The sequence below is a fragment of the Thalassophryne amazonica genome, unplaced genomic scaffold (genome assembly GCF_902500255.1).
Source record: "Thalassophryne amazonica unplaced genomic scaffold, fThaAma1.1, whole genome shotgun sequence".
Taxonomy (NCBI): Eukaryota; Metazoa; Chordata; class Actinopteri; order Batrachoidiformes; family Batrachoididae; genus Thalassophryne; species Thalassophryne amazonica.
This window is the reverse complement of record NW_022986277.1, coordinates 182,175-200,815: the sequence shown is the minus strand read 5'-3', so window position 1 is coordinate 200,815 and position 18,641 is coordinate 182,175. Positions and strand designations below refer to the sequence as shown.

The 18,641-nt window shown below is 39.4% G+C and overlaps 1 protein-coding gene across 2 annotated transcripts; it reads right to left on the bottom strand.

The window, feature by feature from the left end:
• Nucleotides 1-228: 228 nt before the first annotated feature.
• On the bottom strand, nt 229-18,269 carry LOC117505951. Of its 2 annotated transcripts, XM_034165487.1 has the most exons (5): nt 17,874-18,269; nt 5,336-5,395; nt 4,219-5,227; nt 3,936-4,094; nt 229-1,033 (listed from the first exon to the last, which is right to left on the bottom strand). In XM_034165487.1, the coding sequence occupies exons 3-5, from the start codon at nt 5,068-5,070 to the stop codon at nt 818-820; spliced, it is 1,227 nt and encodes a 408-aa protein (XP_034021378.1). In that variant the 5' UTR covers nt 5,071-5,227; nt 5,336-5,395; nt 17,874-18,269; the 3' UTR covers nt 229-817. The 2 variants fall into 2 exon arrangements, with proteins under 2 accessions (XP_034021378.1, XP_034021379.1); XM_034165488.1 differs by lacking the exon at nt 17,874-18,269 and having other exon boundaries at nt 5,336-5,964.
• Nucleotides 18,270-18,641: the final 372 nt, after the last annotated feature.

Genomic DNA, 18,641 nt, shown 5'->3' with positions numbered 1-18,641 from the left:
CAACTATGAAAACACTGTTGTCCCAATTATAAATTCTTAGTTAGGCGAGTGATCCATTATTTTCAATTCCTCATTCTACCAACATAGCTTTCTCTTTTTGCTGAACAGTGACATTCACAGCACTACAAAAAGGTAATTGAGGTCGTCACAATTTATCACTTAACTACACATGCCTTTCTTCATTGTTCTACACCATTATAAAACTTCAATGATGAAATATACAATGAACGTTTTTCTTCTAAACTTTATTTCAATTACCAAAATCAGAACTTTCATACAGAGCACACACCCCCTTTTCAATCTATGTGAAGTCTTTTCAAACATGGGGTTCCATTTCTTGAAATAAAAACATTTAAACTTTTAAATAAAACTTTGCCATCTTCACGGTTTCTTAGGCCAAGCTACAGCACAACAAGTGCATTTCTTAACTGAGGTATCTTGGCATTCTCACCAAGCTGTTCTTAAAATGGTAAGTAAAAAAGCGATAATGTAGAAAGTATTATTACAAGAAAAAAAAAAGACAATGTTGAACCTCCATGGCCCAAGTGAGGAAGTTAAAACGTGCAAATGCAAACATGCTGCCCACATAATCACTAAAATAAAACTGTTGTACACCATCCTTATTTTTCCAAACATACACAACAACATTATGGGCTATTGAAAGGAACCTGATCTAACTAGAACACTCAGTTCACCATACAACCTGCTATTCACTCTAAGTCTTGCAGATTAAGTTTATTTTTCAGAGATAGCACATGCTGCGTGCATTTTGGACCCATTTCCATGAAGATATTTTGTAAAGTATCAAAGGTATACTTCAGAGCCTTTGGGTAGGAAATATTGAGAGCGTAAAGCAGGCCAAAAAGTATGCCAGAGCAGTTGGAGTGTCTGGGATATCTCGCAAAACAATTCTCTCTTCAAGGATTACCGCAATGTTTTGCACTTGTGTGGATCTTCCCGGACCACAATCTTCGTGAACATAAAGAATGCCCACAGCCACGCCCCGGAGAGCCACATCATCTGCATCAGTCTCCTGAGGAAAACAAAGCATAAAAGTCTTAGAGCTCATATCGACTTTGCAAATCTGTCTAGTTCTGCCCCTCGCCTCCAGTACTGTCTCCACAGTCATGATTGACAGCAACCTCATTGTGAGGTTTGCTGATGACCCAACAGTGGCCCGCTCTCTTCTGATGGAGATCTACACCCCACCCCTTGCTGCTTCAGCTGATCAAGGACAGCTTCTTCAGCACTCCTGTTTTGAACGGTTGCCCTCAGGAAGGCGCCACAGGTGCATTAAAATAAGGAGAAACAGATACACTAACACCTGCACTGACTACACATATGCATTCCACTGAATAAGTACGCTCCAAAAAAATAAAGGGAACACCAAAACAACACAACTCCAACTCAGTCATATTTCTGTGATGCCAGCCTGTCCAATTAGGAAGCAACATTCATTGTGAATCCATTTTGCCTACTGTTGTGGGTAGAAATTAAAAGGTAATAAAATGTGCCCCAAAAATAAAGTTATTCCGCAGATGTTGTCCACAGACAATTTCTGTTTTTTCTCATCTTTTCTGGCTGATTTTTGGTCACGTGCATTTTGATGGTTCCACAACCCTGTAGGTACCACGAGGCGGTGTCTATAACCCACTGAATTTGCTCAGGTAGTGCTACTCATCCAAGATGGCACATCAATGTGCGCTGTGGGAAGAAAGTTTGCTGTGCACCCACCACAGTGTCCAGAGCATGGAGGAGATGCCAAGAGACATGCCAGTACACCAGGGGACATGGAGGAGGCCATAGGACGGTTTACAACCCAGAAGTGGGATTGCCATCTCCTTCCTTGTGCCAGGTGGCACTGCCAGAGCCCTGCCAAACGAGCTTTACAGGCCACTAATGTGCACGTTGATGCTCAAATGGTCAGAAACTGACTTCATGAGGAGGGTATGAGGGCCTGATATCCACTCGTGGGGCCTATACTTACAGAGCGGCACCGCAGAAAGCGATTTGCATAAACCAGAGAACGTCAAAATTTGCTTATTTGCCATTGCCGCCCTGTGTGCTTCACAAATGATGTTTCAGGCAGCATAACATTCTCCATGGCATCTTCAGGCTTTGCCATGTCTGTCACGTGTTCAGTGTGAGCCTGCTCTCATCAGCGAAGAGCACAGGGCACCAATGGTGAATGTGCCCATCTTGATGTTCTCTGGTATACGCAAATCGCTCCCTACAGTGCCACTCTAAGCGTAGGACCCACTTGTGAACATCAGACCCTCATACCCTCAAGAAGTCTGTTTTTGACCATTTGAGCAGAAACATGCACATTAGTCGCCTGCAAAGCTCATTTCGCAGAGCTCTGGCAGTGCTCTTCCTGTGGCACCTGGCACAAGGAAGGAGATGGCGATCCTGCTGCTGGGTTGTAAACCATCCTACGGCCTCCTCTACATCCCCTGGTGTACTGGCACGTCTCCTGGCATCTCCATTCTCTGGACACTGTGCTGGGGGACACAGTAAACCTTACCACAGCGCACATTGATGTGCCGTCTTGGATGAGTGGCACTAGCTGAGCAAATTCAGTGGGTGATAGACACCGTCTTAGTCTCCCCAGGGGTGGGACACTGACAAAATGCACGTGACCAAAAAATTAGCCAGAAAGGATGAAAAAAAAGAAATGAGCTGTGGCCACCACCAGCAGAATAACTTTTTTGGGCCTTGTTTTAGTTATTACCTTTAATTTCTACCCATTACTTGTTAAATTTGCACAACAGTAGGCAAAATGGGCTCACAATGAGTATTGCTTCCTAACTGGACAGGCTGGTGTCACAGAAGTATGACTGACCTGGAGTTGCATTGCATTGGCTTTGGTGTTCCCATTATCTTTGGACCAGTGTATAGAGCAAGAACAGGTTAAAACTAAGAGGGGTTGGGGGAGATGTGCACAGACCTGAGGTAAGGTGTAAGAAGCTTTATATACAGAGGTGTACATACACGGTAATATTGCACAAGAAGTTATTTGATGTGATTTATGCACAGTAAAGATTGTCTTTTGCCATGTGTGGTTGGTCAATCAATAACTTATGAAACTGCAATGGACACAAGAAAAGAGATGTGCCTTAAAGGAGAATTCCTGGCAATTTCAACATGCACTTGTATTGCCTACGCTACCCTTCACTTGTCACTACCCGATGACGTTCATTTGTTTGTCCAATCCTTTCTGACATGTCAGCCATTCTAATGGTGTTACGGTTTGTTTACATTTTATAAAATAAACATCTCAACACAATTCAAAGATAATCCCAAAAGTTACTGCTGTCATCATGGACCTTGCTTTGTGCACAGTCATGTTGGAAGAGGAAGGGACGCGCTCCGAACTGTTCCCAAAACATTGGGAGCATGGAATTGTCCAAATGATACCAAAACATTTTGGACAATTCCATGCTCCCAACGTTTTAGGAACAGTTCGGAGCGCATCCCTTCCTCTTACAACATGACTGTGCACCAGTGCACAAAGCAAGGTCAACAAAGACATGGATGACAGAGTATGGTATGGATGAACTTGACTGGCCTGCACAGAGTCCTAACCTGAACCCAACAGAACACCTTTGGGATGAATTAGCGCAGAGACTGAGAGCCAGGCCTTCTCGACCAACATCAGTGTGTGACCTCACCAATGCACTTTTGGAAGAATGGTCAAAAATTCCTATAAACACACTCCTCAAACTTGTGGACAGCCTTCCCAGATGAGTTGAAGCTGTAAATAAACACACTCCTCAAACTTGTGGACAGCCTTCCCAGATGAGTTGAAGCTGTAAAAGCTGTAAAAGGTGGACCGATATCATACTGAACCCTATGGGATGGCAGTTAAGTTCAAGCGAATCAAGGCAGGTTAACAAATACTTTTGGTAATATAGTGTATTTCAATCATAACATACCTCATCATCAAGCTTTGCCATCACATCGTCCATAGCCTTCCCAAAGGCTGCTTTTCGTGAACGGTACAGACGAAGTAGTTTGGGAGTGTACTTGTCCACTGCAGCTCTGAATGTTGCCAATAGCATCTTGTTTGTGATGCGATAGAACTCTGCATCAATCTGTCAAATACAAAAATCAAACATACAAAGGTATGAGTTAAACACAGTGGAAGGGTTCTCAGGAAACATACCTGTTAAGAGACGTCTACAGAAGTTACAGAAAAGACAATGTGTAAATTCTTACCTGCTCTCTGAAAAACAAAGCAGGCCATCTGTCCTGCACTTCAATCACCATCGGCTGATCATCAACAACCTCCCTTCTCCTCAGGGAAAAGGTCATTTCCATGGTTTCCTTAATGAACTTCTCATCTATTTTGGCCATCTTTGTTGCTTCCACCAAGAGCTTTCTGTGCTGTTCAAGTGAGGAATCATCCTGCTGATTCGGATGTTCAGGAAAATGGTTAATCTCACCACGCTTGGCCTTCTTCAGTGTGTATGCTGCAGTGCCTCCATCTGCCTTTCTTTTGCAATTAAGAGAAACTTCACTGCAGCCAGCCAGCCGCAGCTTTGCTCTGAAGTTGTTGAACTTGTTCCTGATACTGCCAAGCCACCCATCATAACCGTTGCCATCGACCTCTCTGAGACATGGGTATTTGGTAATTAATGCAAATGCAATGGATGCAAGTTCGTGAGGCTGAGGATACGCTTTTATATCAAAAACAGGATGGGAAATATTGTCAAGAATGTCTGTCTTAATGTCTCTTGTAACATCAATGCCTTTATTTGTCTTCTCATATGCCTCATTGCCTTTTCTTAACTTCAGCTCAACATCAAGGGACAGAGCGGGGAAAGGGAATGGAGAGGGCCACTCTGACACACTCCGTAAATTTGTTGAGGCAGCGGGCGAGGGGCTGGGTGAGGCGGCGGGTGAGGGGCCTTTGGAGGAGCTTAAGCTTGCAGTGTCGAGTGACGAGATAGATCCAAGGGACTGAGATATATCCAAGGGATCTTGATAAGCTGAATGCCCTGTCCACTTAATGTGTAGAATTGCACGATCAGGCGGAAGTTCTGATATGTGACAAATTGCAGCGGGCATTTTGGAATTCAGGGTCCTCAAATTGTAACTGGAAATCCCCCTGAAGTTGTAGTTTTTCTTTTATCACATCCATGAGCGCATCCACCGACTCTGGCACTCGTGGAAGTTGGACACGTCTTGCTTCATCAGCAGATATTATTACTCTAAGCAACAGTGCCTATGAAACAGAAAACACTCAGCTTCAGGAAGATACATTATACACAATACAAACATTCATGGAATTGGAATTATGAGATTAGTTTTGGAATAACGTTTTAAGACTCACCATTATCCCTCTAACAGTGTGTCCTCAGTGTCACCCAGAGCCTTCCCCCAACAACGTAAGCTGCCAAAGGATAGTAATTATTCAATTCATTGATGTCAACAACAGTGATTTCACCACAGACACTGTCCTCTACTTGAAAAAACCTATAATGCTCAAAGTACCAGGCGATAAGCTTCTTTGACAGGAATAATACTTTGTCACCATGGACAATGATGTTCAAAATTTTGAAAAAGTCTGGCTGGCCATGGCAATGCCCCGCTGTGACAATCATGCCTTGGGAATATTCTGTTCCAAACAGTTCGAGTTTACGAGTAATAGATACAGTGTCAACATGTGGTAACTTTAACACCGCAGACCTCTGTGCACTGTCCAAAGTTCCCACCTGAACAGCTACCACTTTGTCAATGTACAAGTCAGACTTGAAGAGGCTTTGTCCACACAAATTGTAAGCCATTAACTGCTGATGCTTAGTAGCTACAGAAAGCAGTACATTTTTGGTGTTATGCACATCACGAGCAACTGTCTTGAAGACAATTAAACTACATGAAATTCATGAAGACTGAAAAGACCGTTACAGCATTTCAAAAACCACAGCTAAAGCTTGTAGAATATTTGGAAAATCATGATAATGTATCAATAACATACCTTATAGTAAAAAAGTCACATATTCTTGTGTAAATTCATGCAGCCTAAATCCATTCAAAGCCACAGTCTTTTTTTTTTTTACAATGAAATAAAGTATTGATTAGTGAATAAAAGTCACATAATCTTGTCTAAAATCCCGTTTGAACAGCAGAATGTTTATTTTCCAGGGAGATAAAAGTTCTTACCGTGTTTCCTGATGGCACAGTTCACTTTTCCCGTTTATCTTTCAGGTGTGTTGATGAAGCCAGTGACAATTCCACGGATTCTTGTCCTTATAAGACTTTTTCAAACAGTCTTTCTCGCCATCTTCTCTCTGTGCGACGTCGCTCCGTGACACAGACATGCTGCACAAATCTTTTAAAAACTTGAAATCTCTAAAAGTTCGGGATATCCACATGCTAAGTTTAGCTTAAGGAGCCACACAACGTCGCCGCAGCAACCAACCAGTCCTGCTTTACGACAACTGTCGTAACAGCTACACTGAGTGGCATTTTTCCTGGCGGATTCGCAGTTTTCACAGCCCTGTACAAAAACGTAGTGGCCGTGGCATCCGCAGAATACGTACGGCAAAAAAAAAAAAAAAAACGCATGGTGGGTTGTGACCGGGGCTTAACACATTCCATTCCTGCAGGAATTCGCTCTGAAATTTAGCTAACGTGAACACCATATCAGCTAGCCCAACAGCAAACACTGGGTCAAAACTAGTACATGCATCGAAATCTTGCAATTCATCAAAACGCACACAGACCTTTTAAATTATTTATTGAGTAAGATACAATGTTATATACATGCTTACAGAAAGGTAAAAAACGTACCTTTTCAAAGTTTGCCCATCCAAGAAGCCAAGTGGGAGAACTTCAAAGAGAACCGCGTTACCAATGCCCTTACACTTGGAGGAAACCCCGTGCATTAGTCATGCGCTAAAACAACACCTGTGGCAATTATGTATTTTCAATCCAGAATATTCACTATTGTACATTTGCACATCATTGAGGTGCAACCTATAAGTTTGATGTGAAGTTTTCTCTTCATTCATAATTATTCACATTTTCTTGTCAATTCAATAGTGAATATGAAATTACTTGAACAAAGTGTAATTCTGTTTTTTACAGTGAAATGGAAGCTCAGAAGTGTCGCTGTCGGACGAAGCAGTGTTCGTTTCACTGTCTGTCAGCCAGCGGGATGTTTCTGCTTTTCCTAAAATGTGCATGTAAAATGCACAAAGTAAAATGTAGAGTAAGAATAAGATGTTTTCCAGTAATGCACCTGCTCACTCGGGGAGGACAGCTGGACCTTTCGTGTTTCTATTTTTATTTTATTTTTTGACAATATAGAGGGGTGTCAAAATCTGAATCACGAGAACAAGGTGAAATTTTCACACTCTGAAGTGAATGCTCCCAGCCTGGTGATATTGTGACTTGGCAATTCAAACTTTTCAAATTGAAAATTATGCAGGGTAAAAGTGGAAAAATGTCTGGACATTTTAAATTGTCTTTCTACACACTCTTTTTTTGTTGTTGTTTCAATTAAGTTTATTGCACATGCATAACATGCTGTGTATCAATGAAACACAAACATTTTAGATACATTTAACTAATCAACAATTCAGCACAGAATCAGATCAGAAATGGTACTAAAAAAATTTCCATTTTTGTCTTTGGACTTCAGGACACAGGGTCGGATAGGACCCCGAGTGGAAGTGTTGCGTGCTGTGATAGTTACCAACAGCACTGCTATACTAAAAATTTCTAATCAGAACATCAAGCAGTTTGTCAAAACAGTGCTATTTATTACTTTTTATATAGGAATAAAATTATTATTGTGCAGACTTAAGTTTAGCCTTTTGGCCCAGCCCTCTAACAATATTTTCAGTTTCTCATTTGGCCCTTTGTAAAAAATGATTGCCTACCCCTGTGTTAGATAATAACCTGTGCTAATTCCTTATTCTATGTTAGTTATCAAGTGTTATTTGTCTGGAAGTTTCTGAGCGTTAAGTTTAACTTCCATCATATGTGCAAGTTTCAGACGCAGGGAGATCTCCCCGTTGGTGAGAGCCAGTAACATTAGAAATGTGAGACTAAACCACACCCACTGTTAACACCCACACTGTATAAAAGTGTTGTACAAGTTACTTTGTGCACCTTCACAAGATGGACACTGTCTGTGACGGACCCAGGCCTGGTTTCTAACGTGACCTTTAATAAACTCAAAATGAGGAATACAATGGTTTGGTTTTTGGTAAGAGGCAGAATATTACATAAAAGAGCCAGGGGAAATAACAATTGGTGCCATGACCCGGATGTAATCTGTTCCTAGCGTACGGTCCGTGTGCTTTTATTGCAACCAACAAAGGTGCCTTTGTCACTGGGTAAGCAGGAAACCTGTTATAATCGAATTTCTGCAATATTGACTATTATAAAATTGATGTTGGTTGTTTAAAAGTGTTGGTTTCCGTCTGAACTTTTTGTAGCTAACTCGAAGAGTTGTTGAAGGTCACGGTAAAAAAACAAAACAAAACAAAAAAAATCTTCCTTTTATTCTAACATTTATGGTAATTTTAGTTTGCTGGGGAAAAGTCCAGCTGTGGTTCATTGTCCGGCTGATGCTGAGGAAGAGGGCTCGATGTGGAAGAGTGGAGGGTCCCCCATGCTGTAGTGTTACTATGATGAGAGACTATTATCAAGAAGTGATTCACTTTGGTAATGAGCCTCAAATGTTTGTTATTTTATAAATGTGGGGTGGCTTACCTTACAGAGGGCGACATGATTGTGACTCTGTGCGGTTCTGTGGGATTAAAATTGGGTCTAGGACAATGAGGTAAGGTTAAAGTTTTATTTTGGGACAGTGTTTTTTGATAGTATTGTGTAGTGGATGTCTGATGTTCTAAGTGGTTCTTAAAATGCATGCAAAATTCCACTCGTGAGGTTGGTTTGGATCCATGTTCATCTGTTTATTTAACTGTGGTGTTGTACGAGGTCTGTCAGAAAAGTATCGGACCTTTTTATTTTTTTCAAAATCCATATGGATTTGAATCACGTGTGATTGCATCAGCCAAGCTTGAACCTTCGTGCGCATGCGTGAGTTTTTTCACGCCTGTCGGTTGCATCATTCGCCTGTGGGCAGGCTTTGAGTGAGCAGTGGTCCACCCCCCTCGTCGGATTTTCATTGTCAGGAAAATGTCTAAACGATTTGGAGCTTTGCTGCATCAAATGTTTCCAGAAACTGTGAGAGACCTCCAGGTGGACACCATTCGGAAAATTCTGTTGGCTTTCAGGGACGATTTTATGGGGATTACACAGATTAAGGAGTGCTCCAGCCGGTTTAAAGACCACCCACAGCTGCTGAGAGCGCGCCGCGCTCCAAGCGCCGATCGACAGGCTGAATCAACCAGATCATTTCCAACTTGAAGGCTTTGTTGATCCAGGACATCGTCTGACTTCCACAAAAAAAGGAAGAAGGCGTGGACATCAGCACTTTTTCGGCACATTCCTGTTGTGTGGGCCGCCAGAAGAGGAGGTACTGCTGGCCCAACACCAGAGGGCGCCCTGCCTGAAGGCGGGCTTCAGGCACCAGAGGGCACAGTCGCCCACCAGGAGCACCAGGAGCCTGGAGCTGACAGCTGTCACCCATCAGTCATCATCACAATCCTCCATAAAAGCCTGGCAGAGACATCACATCCCTGCCGAGAAATCTGCTTACCTGACAGGTAAACCTCTCAGCCGTTTGTGCCGTACACACACATTTTTGCAGCTAAGCTTAACAGTTTTAACGTTTTTGCATCTGAGCTTGGAGAGCTGTAACGTTTTTGCAGCAGAGTTTTTTGCAGACGTAACCTTTTTGGACACTTGCAGCTTGTAACCGAGTTTGTGGAAGCTGGAAGGAGTTGGCGTACCCACCCCTCACTCCTGACTTGTTAAGTGTTACATACTCTGCACGTACTCTGTGCACCTGTGTCTGGAGTTGGAGGTTTTTCCCACCGGAAAGGAACTGTGAGTTTACTGACTGTTGCTGGGTGTTCACACACCCACATAACCTGTTTGTGCTTCCTGCCAGCATACCCGATCCGACAGCTGGAGGCAGTGGCCACCTGGGGACTCAGGACTTGGCGGCTCCGGTGTGTTGCAGGTCTCCGCTGGCAGTGGAAATCGTGTGGGGCCTGGCTCTTCTCTGGACAGGCGTCTCCTATCCTCGAGCCTGCCCACACGTCACCTGTTGTTCAATTGACTATTACCTAAAAGTAGTATCTGTATTCCGTTGTGCACATTTTCACAACATTAAATTGTTATCTATTGGCATTTTCATTGTCCGTTCATTTATGCCCCCTGTTGTGGGTCCGTGTCACTACACTTTCCCAACACATTCCACTGTTAAAGGAGTTTTTTTTCATGGAAAGAAAAGCAGACGGATGCGCCACCGTGCAGTTCATGGCGCGGGACAAAACCACCTCCATGTTGGTCTCACAGGACGGCTTTCAGATAGCTGTCGGTGGGTTTTCAGTCGTGTAACTAACCGAGAAATTGTGCATGAGCTGGACATGCCAGAACATGTCCTGTAAGGCTTCATCACGGCGTTGCTTTGCGCCATACGGCTCCACTGCGACGCGCGGAATTCCTCCGCACGTCTGTCTCAATGTGTTGAAAAAGTGCTGATGTCCATGTCTTCCGCAATTCCTGTGCTAGTCAGAGGACGTCCCGGATAAAACACAGCGTCCAGTTTGGAAATGAACGGAACATTCCACTGTAACAGGAGTTTTTGTCATGGAAAGAGGAGCGGAGGAATTCCGCGCGTCGCGGTGGAGCTGCATGGCGCAAAGCAACGCTGTGATGAAGCCTCACAGGACATGTTCTGGCATGTCCAAGCTCATCCACAATTTCTCGGTTAGTCACACAACTGAAAACCCACCGACAGCCGTCTGAAAGCCATCTCAAAGCCGTCCTGTGAGACCAACATGGAGGTGGTTTTGTCCCGCGCCATGAACGGCACGGTTGCACATCCGTCCGCTTTTCTTTCCATGAAAAAAACTCCTTTAACAGTGGAATGTGCCAAAAAAGTGCTGATGTCCACGCCTTCTGCCTTTTTTTGTGGAAGTCAGACGACGTCCCAGATCAACAAAGTCTTCACGTTGGAAATGATCTGGTTGATTCAGCCTGTCGATCGGCGCACTCTCAGCAGCTGTGGGCAGTCTTTAAACTGGCTGGAGCACTCCTTAATCTGTGTAATCCCCATAAAATCGTCCCTGAAAGCCAACAGAATTTTCCAAAAAGGTGTCCACCTGGAGGTCTCTCACAGTTTCTGGAAAAAATTGATGCAGCAAAGCTCCAAATCGTTCAGACGATGAGAGGGGTGGACCACTGCTCACACAAAGCCTGCTCACAGGCAAATGACGCAACCGACAGGCGTGAAAAAAGTCACGCATGCGCACGAAGGTTCAAGCTTGGCTGATGCAATCACACGTGATTCAAATCCATATGGTTTTTGAAAAAAATAAAAAGGTCCGATACTTTTCTGACAGACCTCATATGTTTGAAAATTTGTGTTGTGCTCTGAGTGAAAGGTTTAGGTTTAGTGTTTGCGACAAACCGTGGTTTTTGTCTTTTGCTTTAATGTGTATGTTCGGGGGGAAATGGGGTTGTTGCCTGGTGGCTTTTAAACAATGTTGTTTGTTTTCACATGGATTTTTGGTGGCATGGTCTGTTCTTTTGTCCTGTTGAATAATAATTTAGCACGGGGTTTCCAGCGGGGTCCTATTCAATTTGGGTTAGCTGCTAAAATGCTAACTGATTTTAAAATAATAATTGGATCATCGAGTTAGTTTGTAGATTTTTAAATTTTAAAACACTTTAAGAAGTTAGTTGGCACCGAGCCATGCGGGCTAAGCTAATCTAGCCTAGCCTTTTTTAATGTTCGCTTGGCATTGCAGTATGACACAACTTGGTGTATCATGGAAGCTGCCGTGATTGGGTGACACTAGTCCGTCTGGTTCAAGATGGTTAAAAGATTGTTCTTTCAAGTTTTTTTTTTTATTACACAGGGAGCTACGGACCTAGTTTTTTTTTCTTCCCAAAAGTATTTATTTACAACAATGTATAATACACAACAAGTGAGGCAGTAGTAAACGTCTCAATAACATTAGCAAAGCAGGCCGCACAAATAAAAAAACAAAGTGCAATACAACAAAAGAAAAGGAAAAAAACAATAGTATTCCAATTGTTATACAAGGGGTTATGCATTTGTAGAACGTTTGCTCAACATATCATAAATTGTTTCATATCTATTTGATTTAACACAGTTTAGGGATTTCAGATACATTTCAAATTCTATTAAAAAAAAACTTTGAAGTCGGGGGGGGGGGGGTGATTTGAGTAGTCTTTGTTTGTGTATAAAGAATTTGGCTAGACAGAGGACTAAGTTGTAACACAGTTCAATGTCCTTATTTTGAAGAAGGGTTCCAAAGGTTACAGTGTCTCTTGAAATGGGGCTTGGGGTTGTAATTTCACTTTGTATCCAGTCCTGCAAGTGTTTCCAAAACATTTGCGTTTTCATGCATTCAAAAAATATATGGTCTGTTGTTTCTATATTCATTTCACAAAAAGTACATTTATTGTCATCTATATTAAATCATCTGCTTAATAAATCTTTAGAAGGGTAAATAGCATTCATAATTTTAAAGTGAGTCTCTTTGACTTTTGGTTGAATAGGCATTTTTAAATATAATGTTCGTAATCTCGCAATAGATTTTTTGTCAAATTTATAAAGAATGTCGTTCTTGTTTATTGTGCCAGGGAATATGCTTTCAGTGAAACAATGTCTAATGAACTGATTAGTGCATTTCTTATCAGTGAGAGAGATCCCCTGGATCAATATGGAGCCCAATTGTCGATTAATAGGCTGGTATAACATTATATTTTTGGTTTGAAAAATAAATTATTTAGGTAGAGCTTTACAAGTCTTGTAAATTCATGAGTAGGAGGACTGAAATTATATTTCGAACAGAACTGTTCAGAATTTAGCAGCTCACCATTTGTATTCATCAAGTGTACAACAGACCATATATTCCTATTCATCCATTCTTCATAAAACAGTGACTTATTTCCATGAAGTATATAATGATTGTTCCATATAATAGTACAGTGTGGTGAGTAATTATGCACAAATAACAATTTCCAATATAATAACACTTGTTTGTGGAACTCCGATAATTTCATGGGCAATTTGTTAATAATGTAGTCCGATAAAAGTAATATTTTTAATCCACCCACCTTGTTAAATATGAAGTTTGGGATACAATACCAGAACAAATCAGATTTGCTCAGTCAAGATTTTAACCAATTAATTTTTAGAGTACCATTAAGGCATTCAAAATCTATTACTTTCAAGCCCGTCTTTGACCATTTGATTTTTTTTTAACATAGTGTGGCTTATTTCTCCAAATGAAGTTCAGATTTAAGGAATTAATTGTTTTTATTAAGCTGTTTGAGACAGCAATGCTACAGGTTGGATAAATAAGCCTTGAGAGACTTTCCATTTTTGTCAAGTAAATCCTGCCTAGTATAGAAAGATCTAAAGCCATAAATTTAATTTAGATGTACATACATCAAGCTTATCTTTAATATTCTCATTGAGGTTAGAGTTTGAGTCCTTTGATATGAATGTACCCAAGTATTTTATTTCTGATTTGACAGGAATATTACATATCTCTTTTAATGGTGTGTCATGTCAAACTGTGTAAGCAAAAGATCAACTGACTATGAAGATTTAGACATGACTGTAAAAAGTACAATAGAAACTGTTATTGAACCATTTACTTACATTTGTAATCTGTCTCTGTCAACAGGAATTTTCCCAGACGAAATGAAAATTGCCAAGGTAGTCCATTATATAAAAATAGAGACAAACATAATTTTTCAAATTACAGGCCAGTGTCATTGCTTCCACAGTTTTCTAAAATTATGGAAAAAGTTTTTGTGACAAGGTTGGACAAATTCATTGAAAAACATATTTTAAATAATGCTCAGTATGGATTCAGAACAAAACATTCTTCAGCTATGGCAATTAAGGAATTAACAGAGAAAATATAAGGATAAGGATTATTAATAAGGATTATTTTGTAAGTATTTTTATCGACCTGAAAAAAGCTTTTGATGTTATCGACCACAAAGGTTGCTTCACAAGTTACAATATGGAATTAGAGGTATTGCACATCAGTGGGTAAAAAGCTACTTAGAAAATAGAAAACAGTTTGTTCAGATAAATAATACTAAATCAGAATTGTGTAACATTATTTATGGAGTACCACAAGGGTCGGTACTTGGTCCCAAACTGTTTATTTTGTATATCAATGACTTTGTGAATGTATCTAAAGTACTTGGCAGCATATTATTTGCTGATGATACAACATTATTTTACTCTGGATCAGATATATAGGAAGTAGTACAAGTGATAAATACAGAGTTGGAAAAAGTTAAACATTGGTTTGATATAAATAGATTGTCACTAAATCTTAATAAGACAAATTTCATATTGTTTAATGACAGAGTGGAAAAAAATGATGTGTCATTAAAAATAGATGGAATGGACATACAAAGGGTAAAAGAAACAAAATTTCTAGGTGTCATGATTGATGAAGATCTTACATGGAAGTCACACATAAATTACACAAAAGGAAAAATAGCGAAAGCCATTGCTGTTTTGCATAAAGTAAAATTTTCATTGAATAGTTATGGTTTATTAACATTGTACAATTCATTGATTGTCCCATATTTAACTTATTGTGTAGAAATCTGGGGATCAACATGTAAAACTTATACACAACCATTATTTATTCTGCAGAAAAGAGCTTTAAAAATGATTAGCAATAGTCATTTTAGAGATCCATCTAATCCATTATTAATTAAGTATAGGGTACTTAAATTTCATGATTTAGTTGATTTGAAAATATTACAAACAATGCACCAAGCTAATAAAAATACCTTACCAATAACCAATACCTTTTCAAACATTCAAAATATGTTTGAAAAAAGAGTAAGTAGTTATAATTTGAAAGGAATAGAAGTCTTTAAAAAACCAAGATTCAGAACCAAAGTAAAGGAAAGGAGTATTGCAGTGAATGGTGTAAAATTATGGAACAAGCTTAACAAAGAAATCAAAGAATCAAGGTCGCTTAAATTATTTAAAAAACGTATTAAACTAGATGTATTAAGTAAGTATGAAACTATGAAATAAGTGTGGGTTGTGACAGAGTCTAAAATGTAGTCTGTTGATGATGTCTGGAATGTTTTAAGTCTAAAATGTAACCTGTTAAAAAGTGTAATCTTTTAAATAATGGCTAAAATTATGAAATAAGTCAGTGGTATGTGACAAAGTCAAAAAATGTAATCCTTAATGATGCTTAAAATTGAAAGACTGTATTGTAAAAAGGGGCAGAAAATATAAGACTTGTTCTTCCCTCTCCTCCTTTTCATTCAGTGTTTTGTAATATATATTCTGCTTTTCTGTTTTTTTCTTTTAAATGAATGAAATAAATATCTGAATGAATTGCTAAAAGCTCACATTTCTTTAACTTTAAGTTGAGCCCTGAGGCATCAGAGAAGTGTTATTTTTTCGAGAGCAATTGGAATTTGTTTGGCATCTTTAAGGAAGAGCGTTGTATCATCAGCTAATTGACTTATGATTATTTCTGTGCCAAAGAGATTCATCTTTTTTAGATAGCACTATTTTCGCTCACCAAAATTAACAGACATGGTGAAATTGGACATCCCTGGGGGATACCAACAGAGACATCAAATCTGAGGGTGGTTCCTTTAGGTAGTAAAACACAGCTACTAATATTCTGATACAACCCTCTAATCAAATTGATAAATTTTGCACCAAAACCAAAATGTTCCAAAACCGAGAAAATAAATTGATGTTCAACTGCATCAAAAGCTTTGTAAAAATCTAAAAAAATATAAAACCATCATCATTTACTAAATCCCTGTATTCGATAATATCCATTACCAGTCTAATATTGTTATGGATTGACCTTCCCTGTAGAAAACCAGATTGTGAATATGCAACAATATTTGAAATTCCGGACTGAAGGCGATTTTTGAAAATATATGTCAGTAGTTTATAATCTGTGTTTCTTAGAGTAATTGGTCTTCTGCTTTCAGTAACTCTATGGTCTTTGTCTGCTTTTGGGATAGAAATAATTACCCCTTGGCGCATTGTAGGAGGAAGGCAATAAGATTTAAAGATATCTGTAAAAACATCAAAAAGTAATTCCTTTATGTCTTCCCAAAAATAACGGTAAAAATTACCAGTAAGGCCGTCTGGGCCAGGGGCCTTGTTCAAAGATAAGTGCTTTGAAGCTTTATCCAGCTCTGCTCTTATTATATTGTCATCACAATTTTTCTTAAATTTATCATCAATTTTAGGAAAGTGTGTTTTTTATACTGTTCAGAAAAGCATAGGATTTTTCTTCTGAGAATTTGGAGGAGGATTATAGGTTGGTGTAAAATCTGAGCAATTCATTTGAGATTAATTTTTCATCTGTAATTTCAGCATTATTTATTAGAACAGAATCTATAGTGTTTCGTTGCTGTCTTTTCTCCAAGTTACAAAAGTATGCAGTATTTCTTTCGCCTTCCTCTATCCATTTAGCCCTTGATCTAACAAAGGCTCCTCTTGCTTTTTGGATGTACATGTCATCTAATTTTGGCTGAAGACTTTGTATTATTTCTTTATCTTCATCAGTTGGGTTAGGCTTGTTACAGTAAAAATTTAATTGTTGCACAAGATGAAGTTCCTTCATTTGAATTTCTTTAGTTATTTTTTGCCAAAGGAAATGGAGAATTGTCTAACTTTGTATTTGAAAAATTCCCATTTTCTGACTGGTGTATCTAGTCCTTCTAAATTCAAAATGTCTGAAAAAAATTGTTCTTATATTTTTACAGTAGATGTCATTATTTAGAAGATTAAAATTAAATTTCCAATATTTGCTTGTTCCCCGTTTTTGGTTTTGAGGTTTTAGTTGTAAAAGAATTAGGCTATGATCAGTCAGTGGGGCAACAGAAATATCAGAGCTGATTTCATAATTTAATAAGTCATGCGTAACAAGCCAGTGGTCAATTCTAGATTTATAATTAGAATTAAACCATGTAAATCTAATTGCCTCTGGGTTAAGATGCCGCCATGCATCCTCCAGATTTTGTTCACTGCAGAAGGTATTAAAAAGTGTATTTGGGTGACTCGATGTATATCTGGAAGGCCATTTATCCAGGAATTCATCCTGCACCAAGTCAATGTCACCACCAATTATAACATTGTTGGTAGAGTACATTAGTTTGAGACTGTCTAGCTGCAGGGCTATTTCTTCTAGCAGTGAACGGTTTTGACTTATTGTATTATATCCATTATATTAATCAAAATGATCTTAAAATTATCTATGTCAAGAATAAGGGTTAACCAGTGACCATGTTCATCTTTGTGTTGAGAAACAACTTTTCCTTGAAAGTTTTTAAGCAAAATAGCTACCCCTGCTGACCTTGAGGTACCATGACAAAAATATGCCCAATCTCCCCACTGTTTGGACCAAAAACTACTGTCTTCCGGATTCAAATGAGTTTCTTGTAACAAAATTAAATGAGCATTTTTCCCTTTACAAAATAGAAAAATACTCTTTATTTTTGTTATGTCTCTTAAACCTCTTGTATTGATGGAAATTAAGGATAAACTGTTTTTCAAACAGACCATATAATTATGAACAATATGTAACAAAAAAATATATCTAGGTGTTACCTTACTGTAGAGAAAAAAAGCAGAGGAAACAGAACCCTGAGAGCAATATGAACATTTGATTCATATTTAAGGATTTAAGACACAAAAGATAAAGCTATCTTAAGGAATCACTTACTGTCCGTTGATGTATGCATGACCTCCTCTGTAGACTGCCTTTTGCCCAGCTCTTCGTGCTTGCTCCACTTTTGGCCATACTGCGAGACGTGCTTCTCTTTCTTCCTTCGTGAGATCCTCCGCGAACTTTATTCCAAACTCTCTGCAGATGGGGTGACCTTTTGTCATGTGCCAGAGCTCCTCCCTGTGGGTTCTCAGTGAGAACTGCATAATGATTTGTCTGGGACGGCCATTAATGGTGGAACTAGGGCGATGCACGCTGTCCAAAATCAGATCCATCTTCTCATACCAGTGTGGCAAGATCTTTATGATGATGTCAGCCACCTTTTATCGTGTGTCTTCGTTCTTGTCTTCTTTCAGCCCGTTAAGGCGCAGGTTCCACAATCGTCTGTATGCCTCCCCCTCTTCAGGAAAAGTAAGATGGGGAGGGGGGAAATACCTCCCTCCCGGATTTCCAAGCCTTTTGGGAGGTGCTGCCATCTATCAGTGGCAGTCTTTTATTGCATTTTATTTATTTATTTATTTTTTGAACGTTTGATTATTTATGATTATGCATAGGTATTTTTGATTTTTAGACGTGATCTATTGTTTATCTCCCTTGGGTTGGTAAGTATGTGAATATAGATGGAATCCAGTGTTTTTATATTCCGTTTTATCTTTTGATTCTGAATGTGTAATCAAATTTTCTGAGTGAAATTGATAAAGAAAAAAACAGACAAAATGATTTTTTTTTTAACCAAATTCAAAGATTCAAGTTAATTGAAAGCAT

Coding starts and splice junctions, on each gene's coding strand:
- LOC117505951 (XM_034165487.1), bottom strand. CDS start 5,070: ATGCCCGCTGCAATTTGTCACATATCAGAACTTCCGCCTGATCGTGCA. Junction 4,095..4,218: donor CTTTGTTTTTCAGAGAGCAG/GTAAGAATTTAC, acceptor TGTATTTGACAG/ATTGATGCAGAGTTCTATCG. Junction 1,034..3,935: donor TGGCAAAGCTTGATGATGAG/GTATGTTATGAT, acceptor TGTTTTCCTCAG/GAGACTGATGCAGATGATGT.